This window comes from Ursus maritimus, unplaced genomic scaffold, assembly GCF_017311325.1.
Source record: "Ursus maritimus isolate PB19 unplaced genomic scaffold, ASM1731132v1 scaffold_1, whole genome shotgun sequence".
Classification (NCBI taxonomy): Eukaryota; Metazoa; Chordata; class Mammalia; order Carnivora; family Ursidae; genus Ursus; species Ursus maritimus.
The window spans coordinates 15,662,777-15,689,762 of record NW_024423343.1 but is presented as its reverse complement, the minus strand read 5'-3'; the positions used below and the strand labels follow the sequence as shown (position 1 = coordinate 15,689,762).

The 26,986-nt window shown below is 42.1% G+C and overlaps 1 protein-coding gene across 5 annotated transcripts in view; it reads right to left on the bottom strand.

The window, feature by feature from the left end:
• Window positions 1-1,203: 1,203 nt before the first annotated feature.
• PAX3 (paired box 3) overlaps window positions 1,204-26,986 on the bottom strand; it is a 93,348-nt gene continuing 67,565 nt past the window's right edge. For 2 of the 5 annotated variants that reach the window (XM_040639934.1, XM_008690417.2), the window contains exons 6-9: window positions 20,609-20,774; window positions 19,536-19,750; window positions 2,249-2,495; window positions 1,483-1,755 (exon numbers count right to left, since the gene is read on the bottom strand). In XM_040639934.1, coding sequence (XP_040495868.1) covers window positions 1,721-1,755; window positions 2,249-2,495; window positions 19,536-19,750; window positions 20,609-20,774 — 663 coding nt within the window. In that variant the 3' untranslated portion in view covers window positions 1,483-1,720. Of the gene's footprint in view, window positions 1,756-1,783; window positions 2,496-19,535; window positions 19,751-20,608; window positions 20,775-26,986 lie in introns of those variants that run through there. The other 3 variants (XM_040639948.1, XM_008690418.2, XM_008690416.2) reach the window with 2 other exon arrangements.

Genomic DNA, 26,986 nt, shown 5'->3' with positions numbered 1-26,986 from the left:
ACTGAGCTTCTTCAGCAGAACACGACTGTGGGGTGCGTGACCCTCTCTGTGGAGGTTACAGTCTAGTCCAGAAGGGCCGTGGGCAGCGAAGCCTGTTTGTTGGTTTTCCATATGCAAGTTTTATTACTGCTACCATTCACCGGTTCCCCAAAAAAGCAGTGTTGGGCAAGTTTTCATAACTGTTTATTCATTATAAATAGTAAATATTTACTGCACTTTTTACATGAAAGACATTTTTACAACACATTGTTGTTGGCTGAGGCTGCAACACAAAGATGGTACTTCTCGTGACCCATCGCCCTCTACGACCAACGCATGAACTAACCAGGAACTACGTCTAGTCTCGCTACCCCACTATGTCATCGTTCTTAACTCTAAAGGGAATGTATCTGTGCCTACCTCGTTCATGGTTCCAAGAAGAGAAAGAAATAAATAACACTGCCTTCCACCTCCTCGTTCCTCTTAACAGCTCGAAAAAGCAAATTTATTGACATTCTAAAATGTCACCCCACAAACGTATGTAAACCTCAGTTCCTATAATCGTTCCCTATCGGATATCCTTGTATAATTTAAAAGTACATGAGAGCCACGTGGACACTTCTGCTCTTGCCCTGCCTTTCATAGAAAAGAGAAGAATGTAAACGTCGTCGTTGTAAAAGCACGATTCTCGAACACGGTCTCTAGTCAAAAGGAGCAAGCTGGCTGTTGGTTGTCCATTAAATGGCGAACGTCATGCCTCCTACCGCAATGAATCATGGGCTGCGAAAATAAAGCACCTGCAAAAATATAGTTCTGGTTCTGTTTCTACGGCCCTGGCCATGGCCAAAGCATCCGTGAGGTACACAGTATTGCACACCGATAAGCAGCTGTGGGAATGCTCGTCACTTCCTCTCCACCGCACCCCCTCCCCCACCCCCGGCCAGGTTGGCTTCAAAATGAAAATGAACTGGGACAATGTCACCTACCTCTCCCCACACCGAGAAAGAAAACAAACTTTTTCTTCCCGTTATCCCATATCCTGTCCGCAAGGCTGTCCGCCCCCGGGGACATTTATTGACAACTGGGTTACAAATGAGGATAAGATCACAAATAATTTATTTGGGAGGTCCTTTACATCTAGTCTAACTTCCTAAAAAATGGTGCCATGGATTTTTTATATCCATTTCCAGTGTGTAAGAAAGTCAAGGATTCCTCCATTCCTGCTTCGTTACGCGAGCAGTTTTAAAACTGTATGAGTGTCAGCACTGAACATCAAACACGTGCTACTTTAGAGTACTTTCCAACTATAGTTTAGAACATTCTGCTTGCCTGAACCAGTCCAGATAAATCTCACACACAGGGACATACGCGCACACACGCGCACACACACATGCGCACACACGCACACACACACACACAGATGGAATGTTTTAGCTCCTTGATCATCAGCACTAAAGAGTCGGGGTATTTGTTGTGTAACCATGTTAAATCATTGCCTTAAAATGTTGCATTTGTCTTTTCACCGTTCCAGGCCTTCCTTTCTTCCACTGCTTTTGTCCAATACGTTCAAAAGAATTTGAAACCAACTACTGGAGGAAAAATAATCAATCACTCTTCTTCGTCTCCTGGCGAGACTGCCCCCCAAAAAGGTGATTTTTTTTTTTTTTCTGAGAAGATTCTTCATGTGTAGGCTGTGGAGACCGGAAACAGGGCCAGTTTTAGCTCCAAGTGGACAGTTCACTTAGGCGATATCTGGCTTGAGATAATGAAAGGCACCTGTAAGGAAACACACGTAGCTTTTTAGGTCACGCTAGGACAATTCACAGCAAGGGGCAAAATCAGCTACAGGCTGACAATGTCATATTTAATACCCTGGTATCAAAGGATCGAGACTAATATTTTTATTCCTGAGACAAGTTTGACACAAGTCTGCGTCCTCGGGATTATAGCCCATATGATCCTTGAGCTGACCTCATTAAGAACATGTGTTTCTAATGCCAGGGGTTATTTCATTTTGGCCAACCCCTGTGTTTTACCTAGTGCCAATCAGTCTTCACATCGCGGCAATTAATAACCGCAAGATGTTGTTGACATCAGTTAAGAAAATAACGATAGAAGGGAGCCCTTGCTGGAACAGTCGGCGGGCTTTACCACGAAACTGATACTGGGATGTCAGGCCTAACCCTGCCGCCGCCGCCCCTTTCTTAAGGAAGGGTTGAGATTTTTCATCTTGTCAGGAGTCATGAGCCCCAGAGAGACCAAGGCTTACTTTGTCCATACTGCCCATACTGGTAGCCTGTGACAGGGTCCATACTGTAGCCCGTGGTGCTATAGGTGGGTGGACAGTAGGACTGAGATGTTGGCAGACTGTCCAAGCTCTTCATATGGTCTAGTCTCTGACTGCAGCTGGCCGACACCGTGGTGGTAGGTTCCAGGCCCCCGGTGAGAGGGGAGAGAGCATAATCGGTCTGGGGCTGATGGGGTACGCCACCGTGGTTGGTCAGGAGTCCCATTACCTAAAATAAACAGGCAGATTGGGAGGAAGTAAGAATGCAGAGAGGACCAGATCATAGCTGAGAGCCGAGAGGATAACTAGAAAAGTCCCATTTTTATTTCTTCGGAAATCTGCGGGGACAGGGCTGTCCAGAAGACGCCGACCACAGCGCAAAGGGCCACGGACACAGCATCATGCCCAGTGAGAACATCTGATGGAGGTTTCAGAAAAAGGAAAGGCGGGGAGGGAGCAGGGGGGAGGGAGGGAAAAGAAAAAGAGGTGGAAAGAGAGCCTCACCATGCCCCTAGCAATAAAATTGGACTAGAATTTCAAAGAAGGGGAAAGGAATGAGGGACAGAAGGACAGAGGGAGAAATCGTTATCTGTTCATACAGTACACTGGCTAGTCACATGCTACATCTGGAAGCTTCACATGTGATTTTAAACAGACATTAGTTTTTTTTTTTTAAAGTTCAACGGATTGGAGTGAAATTCTTTTCGTGCATTTTAGTATGCCTATGTCTATTCTCATAGCGTTCCCTCTCAAGAAAGTTCCTCTCCCTACCTAGGCCATCCTTAAGTACTCAGAGATAATTACTCCCTCCCCGATGCTCCCTAGTGCTTTACTCATCCCTCCCACGGTGCAGTCATGACTTTGGTCACCTGCTCTGAATTATGAGAGTTTTGAGGGCCATAACCTACTCACCTTTATAGTCTTAGTGTCTAACACGGTACCTGATACATGTTAGGTACTGAAGGAAGGAAGGAGGGAGGGAGAGAAAGAGGGAGGAGAGGAGGGGGAGAGAGGGAGGGAGGGAGGGAAGAAGGGGAGGGGGGCAAACAACTCTCCAAGTACCTGCCTCCGTTCCCTGCCTTTACATTTCTTATCTAAACATTTCATATATAAAAAGACGTTAAAAGAAAAGCCCGAAATGCACGCATGTTCTAAAAATTCTGTTCAGTTTTGTAAATAACCCTGGAGAGCCGGAGAACTTTTAAAAGAAAAACAACAACCACCACCTTGTGATGACAGAACTTTCAGATCGCACGGGGAAGTGTTTCGCGAACTCAAGCTCGCTGACCCTTACAGCTTCTGGTGATGGAAGTCAAGTGGCGAATTAATTTGGCAGCTGGAAAACTGCAACCGGGGAGTGGGAGTGATTCTTCCCAACTTCACACCATCTAGCGGCAGGGGTCAAGGAACAGGTGCAGGAGAAACCAGGTACTGTGTGCAGAGCCTGTGTGCCAAGTATTTCGGCGTGGGAGCTCACAACCACACACAGGGCCGTAATCTCCCTGTTGTGTTTGAGGGACTTTGACACATAGGGCAGTTAAAGTGACAGATAAGAGGAGAGGGTGGCGGTGAGCCCCAAGCCGTGACTCTGGCCTCATGCTGTCCACCCAGGTAATTCAGGCCAAGGAATCCTGGATGGAGGGGTTCCAACAAGGTGGGAGACAGGGGCTAGCCTGGCATCCCAGAAAAGACATCTTAAATTAGATTCAGAAACCAACGACGCCACAGTCCCCTTCGGGAAGGGTCTGCATCATCCTGCTATCTAAACAAAATCTTCTTGAAATGCAGCTTTCAACTGATCTACGGTCAATTAGCCCCAAGAGACAAAAGTGGGGGCAGGTCTGCTTAACCGCCCTCTACGGGTGACCCTTTCTTCCTCTATTTTAACAAGCCACCGATCTCCTCCACCCTGAAGAGCTAGTCTATGTTTCCTCGTCTGCCTTTTCGTTTGAGTTGTGCGTGTGAATCTGTGGGAGGTGGGGGGGCCAGTGTGTGGAAAGCAACATGGCAAATACCCGAATTTTTAAAGATGTTCCAGGGGACCTACGTTTTCCTGAATTACGTGGTGAAACTGCTTTCTAAAAAACCTTAAAACTACTTACATTCTAAAAAATAATCATGGGTGACAGAACAGCATTTTGTTTTACTGGGGATTCAGAGCTCTGGGAGGGTAGGGAGTCACCAGAATGTGGGGTTCTCACGGCCCTCCCCGATGCTGTTTATAGTAAGTTAATTACTTCATTTTCTCACTTAAAAAACTTGAACATAACCTAGAATGCATTTAAGTTATTTCCTGAATGTTCTTCCACCTACATGGTTTTTTTTCTTTTCTTTTCTTTTCTTTTCTTTTTTTTTTTTTTTTTGCCTTTGAGTTTGTATAGAAGATTTTACAGTACCTCTATATGGATAAAATTTTTTAAAAGCTATTGATGTACTAATTTATTAAGTATTTTATTTCAGCCCAAATTATGCAGGCATGTCTACTAGAAGAAAAGGATCTAAAACAGAGGTTGTTCAGTGCCAAGCCTACCCCTTTCAAATCAGGGGTATCTCTTTGTGGACTAGCCCAGGAGCAAGAATGGATGGGGAAAATAAAAACATGACAAATGTGACCATGTCAATGAAAGGGAGATAATGACACAGGGCACAAATATTTTATTGCAAATAAACTGGGCTGAGTAAAAACAAACACTTAGCAAAAGCAATTTTGTAGTTATATTAACCTGGAGAACAAAAAACATCCAATGGAACCAGATAAAATGGAATTATATTTAGATTAATAGCATCTTTCATGAAAATACTTACTTGAAACCTAGTTAATATTGTATCACTTTAAGGGAGAACTGGAATATCAATACACAATTACAGTCAAAGAGCAAACTGTACACACAGTGTGCTCAAAACATGCACACACTCCCACGAGCCATCTGTACGTTTTTGTGATAAACTTATTTTTTCATCCTCTGCCATATATTTTTTCTTTGCATTAACTTTGAAAGCAGTAATAATTTTGTCCATGGGAGAACACCATGAAGATCCCAAAAGAGAAGAAATGAGTCCTTCCTGCAAGCAAAATTCAGCTTATGGTTCATGGCGCAACTTTTGGCAGTTGCTGAATTAGAAAATACTTTAGGACAAGATTTAAATCGAAGACCTAGAAATAGATCTCCTGGAGGATGGACAAGACACAGTAGGATCTGTCAGAGCCATATTCCAGGGCAACAGAAATACAGTCCCTTAAGGTTCCAGGACACAGTGTCCTAAACACATTGCAGAGCATGACTCAGTCAGGAGGGATGACTGCTGCGTGAAGGAAACAGGAGGAATCCACGCTGGGTCTTCCTTTCAGTATTGGCCTGTGTCCCCCACAAAAAGCCAGTGTCAGTTTCCGCTTGAGCAAAAGCCCTTAGCTCAGCAGCCCAGTACCTGCAGTGGCTAACATGAAAACTGAAAAAGGACCAGAGACCCACCATCTTTGCTCCCTTTGACTTCCCCAATAGAGCCAAGAGACAGACATTCTCCCACAAGTTCTTATTTCCACTGTGATGGTCACATACTGTCCTCATGATTTCTCTCTCAAGAACTGTATAAGGATGGATAAGAGGAACTAATATTTTCCTACAGGTGGCCCAAAATGGAAATTAACAAATAATTGGAAACTAACATGATTTATTTTAATACTTCACATGTAGAAAACTTGAGAAATATACATCTTTTTAGTAACTTCTAATTTAAAAATTGAAAAGGAAATCTGCATTGGAAAATAAAATAGTGAAGGTATCAATACAAAATGCATTACTTTCCCCTAACATAATTTAAAACCTCAAGTCTCTATCGATGGGTCCCATTACACTTTAATGTACATATCTTTAAAAGCCATTTTGTATTTCATGTGGTTCAAGGAAAGCTATGGAAATTTCTTGTTGCTGCATAAAGAAGTTGGTAAACGAACTTCTTAGAACTCCCCCAATATGGTTACGGAATGTCTTCCAGTCATATTTTCTTTCTAAGAATATTCTCGCAATTTCTTTTATACACGCTTTTCCTACAGCAATTTGTCATTCAAAGCCTAAAATAAAATCTTCATTTGTTGTAAAATGGGGTTTTTTTCCCCCCTCATAGCAAGCTGTTTCTATGACAGGACTAGCATTTTTGCCTGATTTTTTTTTTTTTTAATTTGGGGTTGAGGAAAGCATAATTATGCCTGGCTCTCACAAACAATTTCAAAGAAAAATAAATAAACTCAGGGCCATTCATTTCTGTCTACGGAACACCAACCACACTCTTACTAAATGCCAGATAAGTCCAAGAGATGCAATGACCAAGAAGAATTTTTCTGTAATAAAGATCTCTGTTCTGTCCCACTGGGAAGGGGTGTAGGAGAACGATTTCACAAGGAGTACAACTCCTAGGTGAGGCACCTGAAAAAACAACTATTCAGTATATTTCTAAATAGTTACCTCCAAAAACACTTCCCCTTTTTGTGGATAACCTTTTTTAAAAAATCCAAAGCCTTAGAATCGTGTGCCAACCCTTGCACAGATCCTTGCATCATTTGAATTATTAGAGACATTTTCGAAAGATCTCTTTAAGGTCATTCTCAAGTTTCAGAATTCCAAATAGGTTGTTTCTATCTTGATCGGAAGATTATATGGTTCAGGAAAAAAACACTCTTTACAATTGCTTCATGCCGTATTTCCCTTGAATTAATTTTCCTATTGGAAGATTATATATAAAAGATAAAAACTACGGGCCAAATGAAGATTTACGTTTGAAACAATGAATCTGGAAAATATTTGTCTTAGCCTAAGTGTTATGGTTTTGCCGTCAGTTGAAAGGGCTCAGAGCTAATCAGAAACCTCAAATGATTTAGCAAATTATGGTGTACATCTCACGTGTCGTTTTTCCTTAGTAGGAATCCTGGTTCGTGTCTGTACTTTCTTTTTTGTTCTTAAGTAATCAGATATTCTTGTGATTGTGAAATACAGTTACGTATGATAGGACGGGCTTTTTTTCCCAGCTTCTACCTTCCCCTCCAAAACTGTGTATACTGACTGTATATATTCTTAATTTGGATATAATGTATTTTCAAAACCAAACAAAAATACTCAAATGTCTAAATGGGGTTTTTGTTGTTGTTGTTGTTGTTTTGGCTACACAGACGCTGCAGGAGTCATCTGATGGTTAAATTTCAGTGACTGTATCTTGGAGCCTGCAAAAGCCTAAATTTGAACAACTGAGAACCAGAACATTGCCTTCAGATTCAAATGCCTTAGGAATGATCCTGCAGTTGATTAGAATCTAAATAATTAGATTTTTTGGCCCTGTCTGTTTAAAAGCTGTAAGAGGGAAGTTGCCCGAGGGCAGAAGTTTCTTTAAGGTAAGTATGGTGACCTTCCCACCCACACCCACAGTTACGGCAAGGGCATGCCTGACCTTTCCTTACCTAACCAGATAGAAAACCAGTGTTTGTAAAATGTCCAGCTGAACACACCCTTATTTTTTATTTTACTGCTTAGCTTACATGTTGCAAGTAGCTATGTTTAATGCATGATTCAAGAGTCTGAATGCCAGACGTCCGTGGCTCCTATGCTACCTGCACTTCTAAGTTTTATTTGTAAAGAATGCAGTCAGTACCATCTCAGATAAACTCTGATAGATGTGATTTAATCTCCAGCCCTATGACCAATCACAGAATAACTTTTATTTCCTCGATTCTTTAGAGTACCTATTTCTCAATAGAGCTAAGCTGTTAAATTGAAAGCAATATCCTTTAGGCACTGCTGACTAAACCACAGATCCAGGCAAAGACTCAGCATAGAAATGGCGTGCAATAATGACACGCACACACACACACACACACACGTCTTGTTTACGTCTAGCCAACGATAATCATGTCCATCTATTATCAATAAAATAAAGCCCATTAAGAAGAAGCTTATTCCACCCAAATGAAAAAGGATGCCAGTTAACAGAGTTGGTATTTGACTATGTTAGACCCACCATGGGTCATAATAAAATTCTCATATGTTTTAATTCATTTACGCATGCCTGCATTTAATATGCTTTGTGACCATGTCTACAATTAATATGATTTATGAGAAAAGAACATGTGCAATATTGGGGGTGGGGGGGGAAGAGCATCGACTTTTTTTCTTCTATGAATGAAAAATATAACAAAACGGCTCAAGGAAAACCGTTGGCTGTTAGCATATTAAGATGGACTGACAGAGCCCTGAGTAAACTTGAGGGAGTTAATGATATCCTCTTATCTGACCCTGACACATTTGCAGCATGTAATTTACAGAAGCTCTGTCCAGGGAATCTTGACAAATGCTCCTAACGATGTCAGGGCAATGTTCCATTCTAATGGAAAACAGATGTGGGTCAGATACCCTCATTCATCACTTAACACAGAGTCTCAAACTCTCTCTGGGAGGAATGGCATTACCTGCTGTTAACTCTCCCCACCACCACAGCAGCCCTCCAAAAGGTAAGCGCTCAAACCCATCACCACTTCAAAACCCTGCCTGAACACGTGACTGTGGAAAATCAAACATATATCTTGGTTTAATTTCATGACGACTTCAGGACATGTTTGCTAAATATTAATTGACCCTCTGGGACCTGGGATTCCGAATCTAGAAAGGGAAAAGCTCTACACTTGGGCATCCCACAGTACTTCAGGGAGATGGATTAAAACTTCATCCCTAATTGCCCATAAAGTCAACCTGCATTCAAGGAACTGCGGGGCTCATTCACCCTCATGACCACTCCTGCGTGCACCTTAACTGCCCAGCTCTAACATTCACGCACACACAAGAAAACTTAAAACAGACTAGAAGTCCACGCTGGCTTTTAGAAAGACGGTCCTAAACTCTGCCCCTCTGAAACAAAGGATGTTGGGCTACACTGTATTCTCTTTCCCCCGAGATTTTCCCTTCCACCAACACGCTAACAACACGGGGGACAGGTACTCCAACCTACTAAGGGAGGAAAACAGTGGCCCATCTCAACAAGGACATCTCTTCTTTCTTCCAGACCATGTGTGATGTAGGCAAATTTTTCTATGGCTGCCCAAAGTCAAGGTCATAAGACTCCATCTACTAAATGCCCAAGATTACAGAAGAGAAGGTTCCCTATCCTTCTCTTCATGGGAAAGAAGGTATGTTCTCAGGGTAGAGGAGAGAGTCAACTGATAAGACAAGTGATACTAATTTAATGAGTAGATGTCAAGAAGGCTATTTCTATTAACCATGGGAAAGCAGAGGACAGCCTTGCAAAAGTCTAAGAATGAATATATCCTTTAGGAAATGTGTTCTGGCCCGTTTCACAGGCTTTGTGGTAAGGCAGGATAAGCATCCATCCAAGATGCAGGGAAATTTGCAGTAACTCTACAGACAGGGGACGTCTGAGAATACAGTCTTCCAAGAACCAGAAGCTACTACCCCACTAAGCTAAAATCCTATGTACCTCGATTCCCTCCCTTACCCAATTCCAGGGATGCTGAGCCAACAAAGATGTTGTGTTGCTTTTCTACTGAAAATTTTCTTACGTCCTTGATCACAAGGTGGACGGTGGCTGTGTCTCCTTATCGCACAGGAAACTGATGTTTATGCTGGAAACATCCAGGGTCCACAGTGAAACCACTTACATAGTTCTTTGAGCTACAGAAACCAAATCTGCTCCTACAGGTCTTGACCAAATAGTGTCTTTGTAATTTAGTGATTAAAAGAATATTCCCCAATTGGTAGCTCAAAATTACTTGGTTAGATTGTCCCTTATTTTCTAAGATCTTTCCATTGTACCTGTTGTCTTAGCTGCCTCTATTCTTTACTGAAGAGAGAAGCATAGCTTTTATCAGATTCGCTTACCTTTAAGGCATCCAGTACCACAGAATCTGGCTGTAGATTTTTTAAAAACGTGTCCATGTCGATATTGTATTTCAGTAAATCGAAGTGAGACTAAGAAAAGGAAACCATCAGGATAACCCTGTTCTTTCCCCACCTCTAGGCCCATGGAATAAAGGACAGTTGGCTCGTATTCTTACTGTAGTGAGTTTTTATGTTATTGTTATGTGAATTTCTCAAACGAAACCGAGTTGTGTACATTGCACTTCTGGGGCCTGTTGTATCTTAGGTACGTGACAATTCCTGCATTCGGAATGGACAGAACAACTGAAAACCCTCCACTCCACCAAGAACCTGCCTTTCTTTTGATATGACTCAGTTTCCACCTTTGCCTTCTTTGGCAGGGACAAACAAAGTTTTTGGTTTTTGTCGGAGGCTCATGGGTTGTTTTGGAGTAAACAGTAGTGAAAGCCCCGTTGAATTCATATTATTGCTTCATAAAAAGCATTTCCAAATTTCCAAAGTACTGCGCTTCTCAGCCGAGCTCTACTGGACAATTTTTTGTTATTGTTATCTTCCCCGTTTAACAGGAAAACGGAACAGAAGCGAAGATAGTGTAAGCAACTTGCCCGAAGACACACAGCTAGCAAGTGGCTGATTCGTTTTGAAATCTGGTGCTTTTGACCTCGAGGCTCCTTCTTTAGATCAATGAGCTACACCCACACTGCGATCGAGTCACTAAACAGGACTTCTTTCCTTTATTTACGCCCTTCTCTCCCTATCTAAACATTAGTAAGCAGCTCACAGCTTCTTCTTTAAAATTACTCTTCCACCTGCTAAGTTTTTTTTTTTTTTTAAGATTTTATTTATTTATTCGACAGAGATAAAGACAGCCAGCGAGAGAGGGAACACAAGCAGGGGGAATGGGAGAGGAAGAAGCAGGCTCCCAGAGGAGGAGCCTGATGTGGGGCTCGATCCCAGAACGCCGGGATCACGCCCTGAGCCGAAGGCAGACGCCTAACCGCTGTGCCACCCAGGCGCCCCAACCCACCTGCTAAGTTTTTAGACAGAGAGGGGTACAATGTGTGGAAGGAGAAGATAACATCAGACATTACATAGAAAGAAGATTCACTCATGAAAAAAAAAAATCAAGGGAAGCATTTTAGACATGAACAAATCGTGAGCGGATCTCCACCCGTGTTTTCTCTTATTCTCCTGGGAAATGTTCCGCAAAACTTGGTAGTTTGATACTCAACAGAAGGGCTCCATAGTTAAATCAGAAAACACGGAGTGAAACAAACATGTTTCTATACTGCAAGACTTGTCAGAGCCTTTAGTAGGCTGATGTGCCCTGGGACTTTGGAAGACAAAGGGATATAATTTGGAACATGTATCAAATTGTTGATTCAGAATCCATTTCCCCAAACCACCTTTCAAGGAGCCCACTACGGGGAAGAAACCTTTATGATGAGGCACTGCCTGGTTCCTGGGTGTTCCAAGATGTTAGGACCTAGTACCACTCCTCTAGAAGTGAAGAGGGGAATGCGTACATTATCAGATAATACAGCGTGGTACATGTGTTCACAAGGTACAGACACACCAGTGGACCTCAACAGAGGCAAAAAGAAAAAATTCTGCCTGCAAGAGTCATGACAGAGTTGCCACCAATCTAGAAATTTTCCTGTGGAGTCACACACACACACAGAGGCCCAGCGCTGCAGGCGATTTTTAAATCCAGAGTTTAATTAGATTTTTTTAATGCAAGCTGCCCAAAATGAGACCTCAGTTTTTTGTGAGGTAAGAAGATAGTTATTTCTTGAAATAATGCCTGCCTCCTTCATTAGTTCAGTGCCGGGGACAGGCTGCCATCCTGTCACAGGTAGGAAATATTCCCTTCCAGGTGGAACTCCTACCCTGGGAGTCTGCAAAATGCACTGTCTCGCAACTGCCCATCGTTCTCGTTGACCAGCGGGAACAGTGCAATCACTAACCTCAGAAACTCTAGTTCACTGAACTCTAGCTAAATGTCAAGAGTGATTTTTAAAAATTATACTGTACATTGAAAAATACACACCTCTGATGAGACCCAGACTGTTTTGCAGAAACAGATTTCTTTAGAAAAAAAGAAAACAAAAAATAGTACACAACTAATGAGTAAATCCAGTCTTCTGTGTCTGCAGTACAAAGCACACATTCAGCCCCTAATTGAATAAATATGCAAGTATTCAGATTTCTGTAGATATTGCCATTTTGCAAATGCAGTAATAAATTAAAAGCTTTACATTGCATTCCAACCACATATAAAGGCTTGATTCAGACCATTGGCCTCACACTAGAATCCAGCATGGCTTTCCTGTGCTTTAACTGACTACAAAGAAAAACTTTTTATTCTAGTAGCTTAGTTATAGACCCAGCAATCACACTCAATTTTTTTTCTCCCCTAAAAGTTAAAGGAATTCAAATGGGCCCCCAAACCACGGGGTTGTTGCATTTGATTTGTCCAACGTATGGGGGAAAGTAGCTGATGGAGTTTCTCTTTAAATCAATTCAGCAGACACACAAAAAAATGTAATTCAGCAAGAAAGGTTTGTTTGTGGCTCATTTCAGTGAGATGATGTAAGATTCAGTCATTGATGCTGCTCCCTCCCTTCTTTAAAAAAAGGAGATTTGGGCCAAGTAGTTGTTTCTTGCAAAATTCTCCCAATCTGTAACTAACTCAAGACGCTGCGGCCAGAGCTGACATAAACCAGGGCTCGCCTCCTCTTCTTTAAGGGGAGCAACCACAGCCTTCGGAGAAAAACCAAAGGCACCGGGTCAATTACAGCCTGCACTGATTCAACAAATGGATTAGCAGCAATGTTTTCACCGCGCAGCAGAGCATCGCGAAAACCTAGCATGGCAGAGTGGAAACATGCAAATGGTCCCCAGTTATTCTGCTGTAGCTGAAATAGGCTCATTTATGATCATAAACATCCTGGAGCCTTCGTAAACACGTGAGGCTCCTGCAGCCCTGGTTTTGAGCTCATGGGCTGCTTCAGAAGTGAAACCGAAGGAGGCTCAAGCTTTGGAGGGACTGCCACTTTTGCATGGAATGTCTCTCTGTCCGAGCTTTGTTTGACACCCAACCAATCTCTCTAATCAAAATCACTCCATTTTCCTCCACAGGTGAATTTCTGGAAAGTGTCAAGGGAAGGAAGTGCCTCTGTTGGGAAACGGGCTGGTGGCAGGCCACCTGCTTGTCTGGTTCTGCGCAATGATAAAGGAGGGCTGAGGGTGCCGAGTCTGCAACCTGTGTGTGAAATGGACAAAACAAATGGCCTGGCATCGAGCCGCTTCTGCATGTGTGCCCGAAAGCAGCCAGAAAAATAGCTCTCCTGAAACAGGAGCCAGCCCCGCCACCAGGGTAAATCTTACCGCTTTGCCGTGGACCGGCAGTACAAGAAAAGGTCAAGCAATTACCACGCCACAGTGAAAAAGATTTCTCCTTCTATGCAACCGAAAAGTACCCATCACACCCGTTCTTAATGACGATACCGCCTCCACGGAACAAGCTGATCCCGTAGTAAGCCCTTATTCCCTCGCGGGACAAAGAACAACCATCATCTTGCCTTGGAGCTAAGGAATCTGAGATCGTTGTGAACACTGCGGTGCAGAAAATGACAAGCAAAATCAAAAGCAGTCTTGAGTTTCGTGTACACCTATTAACACTTAAATGCTTCTCCCTAATAAGTGTCGGGATTAACAAATGTTTGTCAAAAGAAACTGTGCGGAGCAATTGAAATCTGATTTGAAATGGAACCACGACGGTCTAATACATATATGCATGAAATGAAGAAGCATCCTAATAAAGCGTGGCTGCCACGAAATATGCAATTTACATACATTACACACTAATAATCTCAATTTTAATATTATTCTTTAAAAGCAACTGGATGGCTGGTTGAGTTGGAGGTTTTCCTTTGTAAAATGTGGCTAAGAACAAAAGTTGATCCCGGTTGTCCTCCGCCATTAACCACAGTCTCGTTAGTGCCACGATCTATCTGCTCTTTCTTGGGTCCATCCCATTCCCCACAGAGCCATGGTCCTGCAACCAGACGGAACAGATGCATGGTCCACAGGCTTGATGAGATGTGCAGACCTGTGCTTTGTTCCTGAGGTGTGGAGCCGCGAGCAAACATTCAAGCGTTTTTAAGCCTGGTACACAGGCTTTGCGAGAATTTTTTTCTTTCCTCAGTAGATTATCCATGAAATAAGACAGGTGTACTGGTTATTCAATTAAATCTTATCCAAGACCTGGACGAAAATTTGAAATGAGGCCTCTAAGCACAGCTCTTACCGTAGGGATTTATTAATAACAGTTAAACGTTCCTCAAAACAAAACTTTTTTTTGTAGTTTCAGCCCATTTTCTTATTTTGTCATTGGTTTCACTCGTAAATCAGAAACGAAAATCTGCCCATCTGCTCTAAACATAAAATGTGTTCATAATAATCCAGATTTATGCCAAATGTATTTTTAAGTATTGCCGAATTGAGAGAGTACTCAAAATTTATGGCCTCTGAGGTTGCAAAGAGGACTTCCTCTTTTTAAGGAGGAAAATGCTTAAAATGAACGTAGGAAAGGCTCAGAAAGCTTCTTGGATATCAAATGGCTCCGTAGGAAAAAAAAATGTCAATGATATAAGAGTAAATGAATCAAAACCATATGGATCAAATTTTCCCTAAAATACACAGTTTGAAAAATTAAGGAGGAAAAGTGCTTGGCAAAATGTGTTTTAGGTTTTACCAAACCCAAAACATTTGAAGAATCATTTGCAATGGTTGATGAACCCTAAATGCAGCCAAGTTGGCCCATTTTTGTATACAACAGAACAGTAAAAAAAAAAAAAAAAAAAAGCTTTCTAGAAATCATGTAACCCCACTGATACTGTATTTCACTCAAGAAATCATTCGAAGCTGTTACCAAAAACTATGGCGATTACAGCCATGGGATGGGGGTGTGGCACGAAATGATAAAAGTTTGTTAAATTAATTGGCCTTGTTTTGGGGGTTTGGTTCTGTGTGGGGGAGCAGTAAGGGTAGTGTTTCTTGCAAAGGGAAGTTAATTGGAAGAACATGGGCCAAATGTTAATTAGTCTCATGTCTTAAGCATGTGGTAGGATTTCCCTGGCGCTCTGTATTCCAAGTCAGCATTCCTTCTTCTCTCCTCCATGTGCAGCAAGGTGCTGGGAACGTGCCATCTGGGTCTGGAGGGGAAATACTGGTCTCTATTTCCCTGTGTTCTTTCTGTATGGTCCCCACACCAGGAGAACACAACCTTTACATAGAAGGCTGCTACTGCAGGGGAAAGCCCTCGCTAGAGTGACTTGAATGGTCTTCTCGGAGGCTGTTTGTCACTCAGTGTAAGAAGCCCCATCTCCTACAAGGGTTACGTGGTTCAGACGAAATGCAATTCAGAGACAGCAAAAAAGGTTGAGGTCATAGCCTATCTCCTCTGTCACCCATCCCTGGGACTCTTGTCTCAGATTCCCCCAACAGATCAGTCTCCGGAAGAATGTAAAGGCAACCCGTCCATTTGGTGAAGCCTTTGGACAATGCCTGCAGGAAAATCAGGTCAAATATCAGTGCCGGAGCCTATGGAAGACTCGCTAAGCCGTTTCACTTCTTCGGCAAGCGAAATGTGTCATTTGAGTTTATACGAGAATTAGTAACAACTGGAAGAGAGAGAGATTTGGATCTTAAGTCCTCAGCTGCTCACCCTGCCGTTTAGATGATTGTCCTGCAGTGGTCTCAGTTTTTCCACCAAAAAAATGGCCATATTTTTCAGATGTAGTTACTGATTCCCTTGGAACAAGATAAACTTGAGGAAGGGTATTGCCCCAAGTTTCTAAAAGGTTTTGTCAATATCCTGATCTTTTGTCAAATAACATGTGGGTCTATTGCTGCTCAAATCTGACCAGCTGGACAGGTGTGGTCTTCCCGAGTCACTGTTTCACACCTGTCCCTCATGAGGCTGAGATCCTCCCTGAGAAAAGCGCTGAGGGCGTTTAAGAAATACCCTTGGGCTGATAGCTCTGATTCCAAGCTTTGGAGGAATCTTGGCTTGAGGGAGCAGTTATGTCCGAGACTCCGGAAGATAACCAACTAACAGACACAGACACACAGAGAAACAATTCTCATGAGATCCAAGTCTGAATGGCCAGCACCACTAGGAAGAAAGTCAAATGCAATGCACACATTATTTTGAACATGTCAAACAGCCTCCACTAAAAAAATCTACAGTGAACCCACTGAAATAACTCAAAAGCCTTTAAATCAATTTCATGTAAGTTACTTGGTGGAGGGAAAGACCAATGCTGAAATGTAAAGATGGAAAGAAAACAACATGCAAAGCTATATACACTATTATCTCAATTATACTTTTTTTAAAGGCATAAGGCCCAAAAGAGCTGGAAGGCAATATGTAAAAATATTAACAGCGGTTCCCCGGGGGAATTTCTTTTTTCTACTCTGGAGCCACTTAAAAAAATTTTTTTTCCATTTTCTACAATAAACATGCAGTACCTTTACTACCAGGGGAAGTTAAAAGATTGATAGGAAAGTGTGTAAAGCAAAAATGCAGGTAAAGAGCATATTAGCAAAAAGAGTGTCACTTAACCTGAACCCAAAAGCTTAGAAAAACTCATCTCTACTAAATGATTTTAAGATGTGATGAAAGCCCCCTGCCTCTATTTATCATGAAACCTGTCCCTCTCTGCCCGACCATGTGCTCTCATGGGGACGATCCTAGTCTAGGAGCCAAGGGTCCCACGTTCCAGCCCCAACTCTCTCTCTAGTGCCTGGTGGTCTTCAGCAGGCCTCAAGCTCTCTGAGCCTCGCCTGATTCGTCTGCATATTAGATGTCCAGAGAGAAGCAGAGGAAGTAGAGGAGAAAAGGAAGAGGAAAAATGGTAGAATTACTTCCTTTTTGAATGTCGTATGATCCAATATAGTAATGAGCACTTCTACATAATCAGCAGTGGGACTGAAGGGCCTTTCTTTTCTCTCTCCTTTAGTTAACAGGTAAACCAGGCTGTTCGAAGTGGGCTCTTATCTTCGAATTTTCTTTAGGATATTCCTAATAAAGCCAGACAACCAAAAGTCGGGTTGGTCCCCCTTGCTTAAATAGAGGCAATGCTGAGAAGTGATAAACCCCAAGGCTCTAGAAATCCTAGTTTTCATTTCCATTTCTCCTACTCTGTTGTTTTTAAAATATGTTTGGCATGATTCTGGTCCGCTCATCGTCTTTTGTTCCCCGACTCTGCCTAAAGAAATAAGGAAGGACTTCATTATATTATCTGTCCCCTTTCTAACTCACTGAGGACGCTGTAAGTACTAAGACAATTCGGATTCCTAGTGGTGGTTTCAGGAGGAAAGATGTGGTAGAAATGCAAAATCTCCGGGATATGTACAGAGGAATAAGTAAGGAATTAACATAATACGTAAGAGCATAATAAAGAAATACAGGAAGAGTTGCCTGTGGAATTTTCCATTGCTTGATATTGGAATGATTCCCACCCTACTGCCAACTCTGGAATCATCAAATCAAAGATGAACAGTTTCAAGACTGTGTCAGTGATTCCAGTAACATAATTCTAATAGAATAGAAGAGAGTCAAGCAGAATACACTTACTAGAACATACAAGCTCATACGCTTGCAAGAAACTAGGACTACCAGTTCGAGAATACAGATTCGTGTCATTATTTCTGTTCTGACTGAACACAAAAGAAATGCCAAGGGAGTCCTGGGTCTCACCTTGCAGAAGCAGTCAGGGTTAGTTTACTTTTTATGAAAACTTTCAACCCAGTCATGTTCGAAAAAGCCCTGCTATGGTCCCAAACGACTGATGTTAAAAACCGCAGAGATAACTACTTCTGACGTTCCCTCTAAACTGCGGAAGAAGCTTCTATGCTATAAATCTGGGCATTTTAAAGAGGAATCTACTAATTTAAGTCCATGATTTTCATGCAAAATCACATTCACAAATGCCAGCCCTTGGAAATTAAATTTATTAAAGTCCTGTAGGAAGGCACGTTCATTGTTTTCATGTTGTTATTTTTCGGCCGAGGTTTAAAGCCACCTCTTATTTCTTATCCCAGGATGTGCTATAGGAATCTATGAAACTTAATTACATTGACTGTTACAAAAAAGGATTTATGAACTTTTGCCTTTAGGCAGAAATGTTTATTTCATTGCCTTTGCTATTCATTCTTTTCAACTCCGACGGCTTTGAACTTTTCAGCTGCTCAGAGTTATCACCGTTGTGCAGAGCCCAGGAACTGCACTCCCAAGACGCAAACCACAAGTTGAAGAAAACGAAGAAGGCAAAGATATAGGAGTCGTTATTTTGGCCACCCTTTGTGCCATTAAAATCTCATTTTCTGCCTATTAGAATGCCCTCTTGGTGCTTAGGCGGCGGTGATAGTCGGTGATTAGTGTGTAATTGAGTATAATTGTCTTTTCACTTTTCATTTCTGTCATTCTGAGCTTCTCTCTGTTTTTCTAACCACCAAGAGGAAAAAGGGGGTTAAGAAAAGATAAAGCTGTTAAAACTCTCACTCCCGGCCCTGAAGAGATTCTCGATCGCAATTATAGATTGCAACCCCTTTGTGACATTTCTCCAAATTTAGCGGGCAACTATCCTCGCCACCTGGGCCAAGAGCTCTCTAATAAAATCAAGCGATCTGTATTTAAACAACTGCTAATAATGTCAACCTCAGACAGATGCCACATGGAGGAAATTTATCCAACCCTCTGACATGCAATTATCAAGGCAATTTATTAATATGATCTCTCAAAAAAGGCTCTTAGTCCAATGCAAATTAGAAAAACAATTACAACATTCAAATATCTATATATTCCCAAAGTAGCAGTAATTCTCCTAATTTGTGCATTTATAACTCATTCATCCCAGAGCTCTGGAGTCATCAGCTAGTCTCTCTCCACACAACTCTCCTGCTTCCTCTCCAGTTGTTTTATAAAAGCTTTGGTGTTTTCCTGTTAGGTGCTTTTGTTCACAACCAGATCAGCTGATCAAATACCTTTTTTTTAAAAAAACAAACAAACAAAAAATGTGTGTGAGCTTCTGACCCAAAGCTCAGAACTAGCGAGTGGAGTTGACCACCGCCTTGACAACGAGGCATAAACACAGAATCTCCCTGATTCCATTAATAATCACTTGGGTTGTAAGTCCAAGCTACAACTTTTGATACAGCCCGTAGGAAGGGTGGAGAGAAAGGAAACCAGAAAACTGAAATCATGTGGCTTGTATAAAGAATACATTATGGTTTAAATTTGGCAATTCATTATATGACCGCCTCGGGGAATTGACTGTTTGGTTCTGGTATACAGCAAATCGTCTGTCTGGAAACACGGGACTGACCTGAGGTGAAAGGCCATTGCCAATGGCGGGGTTCATGGGGTTGGAGGGCCCAGACGGAGGCACAAAGCTGTCTGTATAGCTGGAAAATCCATGCCTGGTGCTGGGGAGGCAGTAGGCAGAGCTGCTGTCTGGGTTCGAAGGAATAGTGCTTTGGTGTACGGTGCTCGGAGGAAGCGGCTGAGGTCTGTGAACAGTGCTGCTGGGATCCGACACGGCTGCAATGAAGAAGACGGTCAGCGCTAAGGCTCCCTGCAGGCCCCCAGCAAAAGTGCGGGGCAAAAGTGCACATCCCCAAGCCCCCAGGAGTATCCATGGCTCAGACCAAACGTGAATTTCAAACTGCGTTTCTTAACATGCATATAGAACCAATCATAACCCATATAGCTACGTCTCTGCACCGAAGTGCAAGGACGTAACTTATGTATATACTTTCAGGGCATACTCACCCAGAACACGAAGGCAGAAATCACATGAGCAATGAGAATGAACCCATTCTGGTAGTGAGCGTTATGAATCAGTGTAAGACTTAACCAGTGTCAGAATCTCAAGTCTCGCATTTCATATCAAATACACTTTCAAAGCACTGAAATGTTAGCGTGGAATGCCTGCAATGCTATCTTTCATAATCCCAAATAATTCAGTCTTCTCACTGTTCCCATTCACCTCTCTGTGCCATCCAATAGTGACCTGATCAAAGCTTACCTTTGCTCTATGACCACTAGAGTTAGTAACCGTCACAGACCCTCCGTGAATCCCCGACGGCAGTGTCAATGTACAAGTAAAATTTGAACCAAGGAAAAGCAAATGGCATATTTATTTAGGAAAGTTCTTTGGTTTGGTTTCATCGTTTTGTTTCATTTTAAAATACTGAAACAGTACTATAACACAGTTCATCTAGAAAGATCCAACTATGTCACCAAACAATGTTTCTGAAATGGGACAGGTACCTTCAGGACAACCTGATATAAGGTCATTAACACACAAGCAGCAATAATGTCAGCATTGAGGAAGATTTCCCAGCAGCTGAGAAAGCAATGGGGAGTTCTCTGTTAACCCCTCGACTCCCTCCATACCTTGTGGAATAGCTGTGGGCTGGTAAGATGTCTCCGACAGCTGGTATGTTGGCAGGGTCGGCATGGCAGTGGGAGGGAATCCCCCCGGAATGAGATGGTTGAAGGCCATCAGCTGATTGGCCCCAGCTTGCTTCCTCCATCTCGCACGGCGGTTGCTAAACCAAACCTATGGATTTAATTTAAAATTTGAGGATTTCACTGATGAAATAAGAGTACATTCTTAATGAATTTTTCATGCTAAAACAGATTAAAGGCCCCTTACTGACAGGGCAAATAGATGCAAGAGCCCTCCACCTTCTGTGTTGTATTGTCAGGGGAGAAAGGAGAGTGAAATGTCAGGGGTCAGGAAAGGGGCTTCCTGAACCTTCCATGGTCCTGCAGAGCCCCCCACAAACCCCGGGATGACCACAGGCAGGGATGACTGAGCAGGAGTGGCAATCACAGGAGCTCCCCACGGTCACCGTCACCAGCACCTATCCACCTTTATCTATGACAGCACTGTAGGGAGGATGTATGAACCTCCTTGACCCGTACGTGACGTATGTCCTAACTGGGTCTTGCCTATCACACTAACTTAGAGTTTAATAATTTTATCAGTCTGTTTTTGCATTTCTATGGTCATTACGGGCATAGCTCCTATATCGTCATATAAATTAACCAGAAGGAGAAATGGAGCCCTTTTATCACCCCTTTCAAAGTTGAGACATTGCTCTGATCTTAATGGAAATAAATGCCAAAGAGGTGAGTATTTCAAGAAATGAAAACATTTTATCTAAGAAGATCCCTTAAATAATTCGTGTATCATTTCTTTCTACCGCAGCTTTAAACACCTATAATACTCTGTTCCGAGAACTACGATAAGCAGGTACATTCAGAAAAAACTGGTGAAATGTAAGAAAATGCCTTCAGAGAATTCAAAGCCCGTGTATTTTGGCAAGCAGCCGGGACAAATGGTGATAATGGGAGCAAGAAACGTAACCGGACATCTGAAATGTTAAGGAATTGTGATACAAGGCTTTTAATGGGCCCCATCATCTTGCCCAGTTTTTACATCTGCAGCTTAAATGCAGAACTTTGAAGGATTTGACAGAGCGCATGTGTGATGTTTCTCCCAAAATTATAGAGTATTTCTACCAATTAAAGATATTCTAATTCCTATATGGAAAGTTCATTGAAAATTTCATATGGATGAAGGATCGTGCTTGCAGTCAGAGGGGAAAAGGGGTGAATGAAATGGTAGGATTAGACAGGATCCCTGCACCCCAGTAACTTTCAGACTTATCCTCTGGAATGCACAGAGCCCTCAAGGAAGCCGAAATAAAGGCTCAGGAGAGGTAGAAGCTCCACATTTGGAAATGCAGAGAACCAGGGAAAGCTTTGAGTAGAGACAGAGTTTGAACTCATTTTAGAGTATGGGTATGATTTCAACAAAAGGTCACTCCAGATGGAGGTGATAATGCAGGAGACCAACGTGTCTAAGAAAAGGTAAGATTTGATTTCCTTACAGGACAAAATTAACAATTACACAACTGTAATTTTTCTGAAGTTGTGGAGACTTCTAAAAGAGTGGAGGCAGGAATTTCTCCCCTTTGGAGCCAGAAAGCCCAGTTTAACAAATACTTTGGCAAGGCATCTGCTTAAACTTTCGCTATTCACCCAAGCATTTGTCTGAAAAAGAGTCTGGTCTTCTCCAGGCACATTGTATGATGCTGGTAAAGAAAGCTGTTTGAACTTCCTCAAAATACTAACATTTAATACTCCTTAAGTCTCCAACAGGAAAAGAAGGTAAGTCAATATTTTCCCATGTTGATATATAATTGAATTAGAGTCTTACTTAACTTAATAAATTGCCACCTGGGATAATAGAACCATAAGCAAGCAAGCACTCCATTTCAGGTCGGCAACAACAGTGTCTGCTCACTGCAAATCTGAGCATCTGTTACCACGATGCGCCCAAGTGCTGGGAACGAGCTGTTTCAGGCTAAGGGGGCAGAGGGTAAGAAATCGGGGCCATTTTCGTGCCTGAGTATGCTGTGCTACACCACACACCATGGTCATATTTTACATTAAAAATCTTGAGATTAATAAGTCACACCTGGCTCAGGTGAAGCAGTCTCCGACACCGATCTCAACCAACCTATGTGCAGGGCATCTCCCACTTTAGACTGGGAAGAGCACTGAGTTTCCCAAAGTTCCTATGTGATTTCACTCATTCGGAGTGAACTAGCCTCGATTCTACTGGTGAGATCCTTTAGGAAGAACCCAGAGCTTGCACTTCCGCTGTTAAAAGAAAACACTGCCAATCTCTCTGTGCCAACTTCCTCCTGTAACCTTTAGATAAGTAAACCAGGTGTGATGTATCCAGTGGGTGGCCATGCCTGATCACTCTGTCGATCTCAACCACTGTTGATCCAAGATCATTCTAACTCCTCCATAACCCATTTTTTTTTACATCAAACATGTATTTGCTCAAGTAATAAATCAGAAGAAACATCAAAACTTTCTACAGATAGCTTCAAATATCCAAAAGACGAGGGATGTAAAGGTTTGGGGGGTTTTCATTTTTCCAAAACGATCAGATACTGAAGACACTGAGTAAACCCACCAGCAGTTGTATTAGAAAGTTCTCATATTTACAATACAATATCTATTACGCCTACAATAAAAGTTGAAGAGAAACAGTTGGGAAGCAAATCTTTACTAAAAAACAAACCTTCAACAGGAGGTCCAAGAGTCTGCCAGTGTAAGGAATTCAAATGATGTTTAAATTTAGGCTAAATAAATCCAGAGGGCTGTTTATTCCTGAGAGAACCAGGGACTACTAAGGACTGAGGACTCTCCTTCCTGTTGTTGGCCATTTAACCAGACTTCTTATCATCTTGCCATTGTCAGCCTTCTGCATCTCCTAAAACCAGCTGTGTCAGCCAAAAGTAGCATTAAAGATACATACATACATACATACACACACACATACACTGAATTTGCAAATCAGAAAGTGGTCCTTGTCTTCTTTATAATTTGAAACTCATAAAAGACATATCTGCTATTTTTAAAAGGAAAAAGGTGCCCTTGAAATAACCTTCATTTTAAAGATCCAAACTGACCAAGCACAGTGATCCTGGGATCCTGCTATGACCCCATCTTTAACTGAAAGGCGTTCCCTTTAGTACTCAGAGGTCTTAGAAAACTCTTTCAATATTGTTTCACTAATTCCTAACAATCAATGAATAATCCACTAAATAAACTGCCTGAGTGTATGACACTGAATAAGTTCATCTAAAATGGGTGGAAGGCATTGATGACTCAGTTACAATTACCAGAAACTTCTCTTTGTTTTGAAAAGAGTAGCAATGGCCACAGAAACGAACTGGCCTTTGACGTTCTAAAGGAGAGTATGAGTGTTCTGCCAATGTCTTAGCCAGTAGGGCAGAAAGAACAAGTTTTACAAAGTTGGCTCTCACCTGTTAAATGTAATTCTATGACCTATAATTCAATGTCATCTCACTCTCCCCACACGTGACCTGGCCTGCCACACCACAGCTGGCATGGTAAGGAAGTAGGGCAGGAGGCGGACGACACTCAATAACACTCTTAGCTACAGTTAAATGCTGATAATTGCCTATATAACGTCACACGACATCAAAACCCTCCCACAAAGCAAGTTTTTACTTCATTTGATGAACTGCAATCTGGTTCATTTTCATTTGCCCCTNNNNCTTTCCCTACTTGTCTGTCTCTCTACAGAGCCCTTCCACAAACCTACATTCATGCTTCTCAGACACGATCTTCAGACCCATTTCTAAAGTAATATAATATCCAATGAATTTTCAAAGCAAAATTTCAATGGAAAGATCCTCATAACATCATGATAACTAGGGGAAAAAGATAAGGACCCACAAAAGAAGAATAAGGTTTTCATAAATTTTTCTCTTCGTGGGTCAAGTAAGTAAGAAATTTGTTCAGACTCTCAACAATGTAAGTTGGGGGAAACTTTATACTTTATTTCTTTTTAAAGATTTATCTATTTATTTGAGAGAGAGAGAGAGAAATGCATGAATGGGGGGAGGGACAGAGGAAGAGGGAGAGAGAATCTCAAGCGGACTCTCCGCAGAGCATGGAATCCGACACGGGGCTCAACCTCAACAGCCCTGAGATCACGACCTGAGCAGAAACCAAGAATCGGACACTTGACCGACTGAGCCACCCTGGCATCCCAAAAACTTTGTACTTTAAACGATATAGCAATACTTTTTATTCACACAGTTGAAATGCAAACCAGGCAAAAGTTGACTCCCAGGCCCCCCACCTTGCTAACTCTGTGACCTTGAACAATTTGTTTACCATCTGTGGGCCTCTGCTTTCTCATCTACTAAATGGGAGGAATAAAAACACTACTTCACAAGATTGTTGTGACAATTAAATGAGACGATACAATCAAAGCCCTTGGAAGAATACCTAAGAGATGTTACGTGTTCGATAAATGTTAGCTCTTAAGTATGAATGTCATGTTGCCATCTCTGTCTTAGCCACCCAAGAATTAAAGCCTTGCTTTGTTTTCCTAGCTCTGTGGTCTACAGCCCAAGCTTTTTGTGCCCATGAGCAAACAGGAAAGTGCCCAAATAACACCTCAAATAATTGAAAGCCAGTTTGGCTTGAATGGAGACTTAGGTCAAATTTGCTTCCAAGTTTCATGGATTAGTGCTGTCTCATGGTGTAAGCCTAATTTTGCCCATCAAGAAATTATTGGTTCTCAGGGTGCCTGGGTGGCTCAGTCGGTTAAGCGTCTGCCTTCGGCTCAGGTCATGATCCCAGGGTCCTGGGATTGGGCCCCGCATTGGGCTCCCTGCTCAGCAGAGAGCCTGCTTCTCCCTCTGCCTCTGCCTGCTGCTCCACCTGCTTATTCTCTCTCTCTCTCTGTCAAGGAAATAAATAAAACCTATTTTTAAAAAAATTACTGGTTCACGTTTTTGGTGTGGTCCCCAAAGGCAATCTAACCTACATTATTTAAGATGGGTTGTTTCAAATGCAATTTGAAAAATGGGAAGAGAACATAATACTTAATGCTCAGAAAGAGAATTCACAACAAGATTTAAAATGTTTGGTTAGGGGCACGTGGGTGGCTCAGTCAGTGAGCGTCCAGCTCTTGATTTCAGCTTGGGTCATGATCTCAGGGTTGTAGGACTGAGCCCTGCATCAGGCTCCTCGCTCAGATTGGGGAGTCTGCTTCCTCTCTCCCTCTGCCCCTCCCCCTGCTCATGCTCGCTCATACATGTGCTCTCTCTCTCTCTCTCTAAAATAAATAAAGAAATCTTTTTAAAAAATAAAATAAAATGCTAGATTAAACTCTAGGTTCAATGATATCTAATGTGATGATACCCAATGCCCAATATAGTACTTTCCAAGTGAGTAAATTCAGGACCAGCTGCTCATCCCTGGAGCTTCTTATATACTCTACACCCCCTTTCTTTCCACATCACACTCTCCCAGCCCTTCTATCATTGCAGCTTCCAGCTCTGACCACTGTACGAAGAGCAGGTTGGGGAAGGAATGCGTAAGGCTGAGGAGAAGCAGCACCACACTCCCAGGAACGTCAGAGGATCGTGGACACACACAGAGGCACACTCAACTGCATCTCCAGTCATCCCAACAGCAAACTCCCGCAGAGAATTTCAGGATGATCATATTTTTCCATCACTGTGGAATTCAGGGCCAAATATTCCATACCTATCCTAACTTCTGAACTATACAGACATGCTGGATGGCTTTAAAACCCCATTGGATCAAACACACAAGAATCAAGTGTTGGTGAGGATGTCAAGAAAAAGGAGCCCACGTGCACTGTTGGGGGGAATGCAAACTGGTACGATCACTATAGTGATAAACAGTATAGAGATTCCTCAAAAAATTAAAAATAGAACTACCATATGACCTAGTAATTCCACCACTGGATATTTATCCAAAGAATATGAAAACACTAATTCGAAAAGATGGGTGCACTCTTAAGTTTATTGCAAAACTATTTACCATAGCAAAATTATGGAAGCAGCCTAAGCGTCCATCCATAGATGGATAAAGAAGATGGCGCATACATATACAATGGAATATTACTAGGGCATAAAAGAAAAATGGAATCTTTGCCATTTGCAACAACATGGAGGGATCCAGAGAATGTAATGCTAAGTGAAATGAGTCAGTCAGAGAAAGACACATGCCACATGATTTCACTCATATGTGGAATTTGAGAAATAAAACAAAGAAAAAAAGAGAAACCAAAAAAAAAAAAAAAATAGACTCTTACCTATAGAGAACAAACTGATGGTTACCAAAGGGCAGGTGGGTGCAGGGATGGGTGAAATAGGTGATAGGGATTAAGAATAC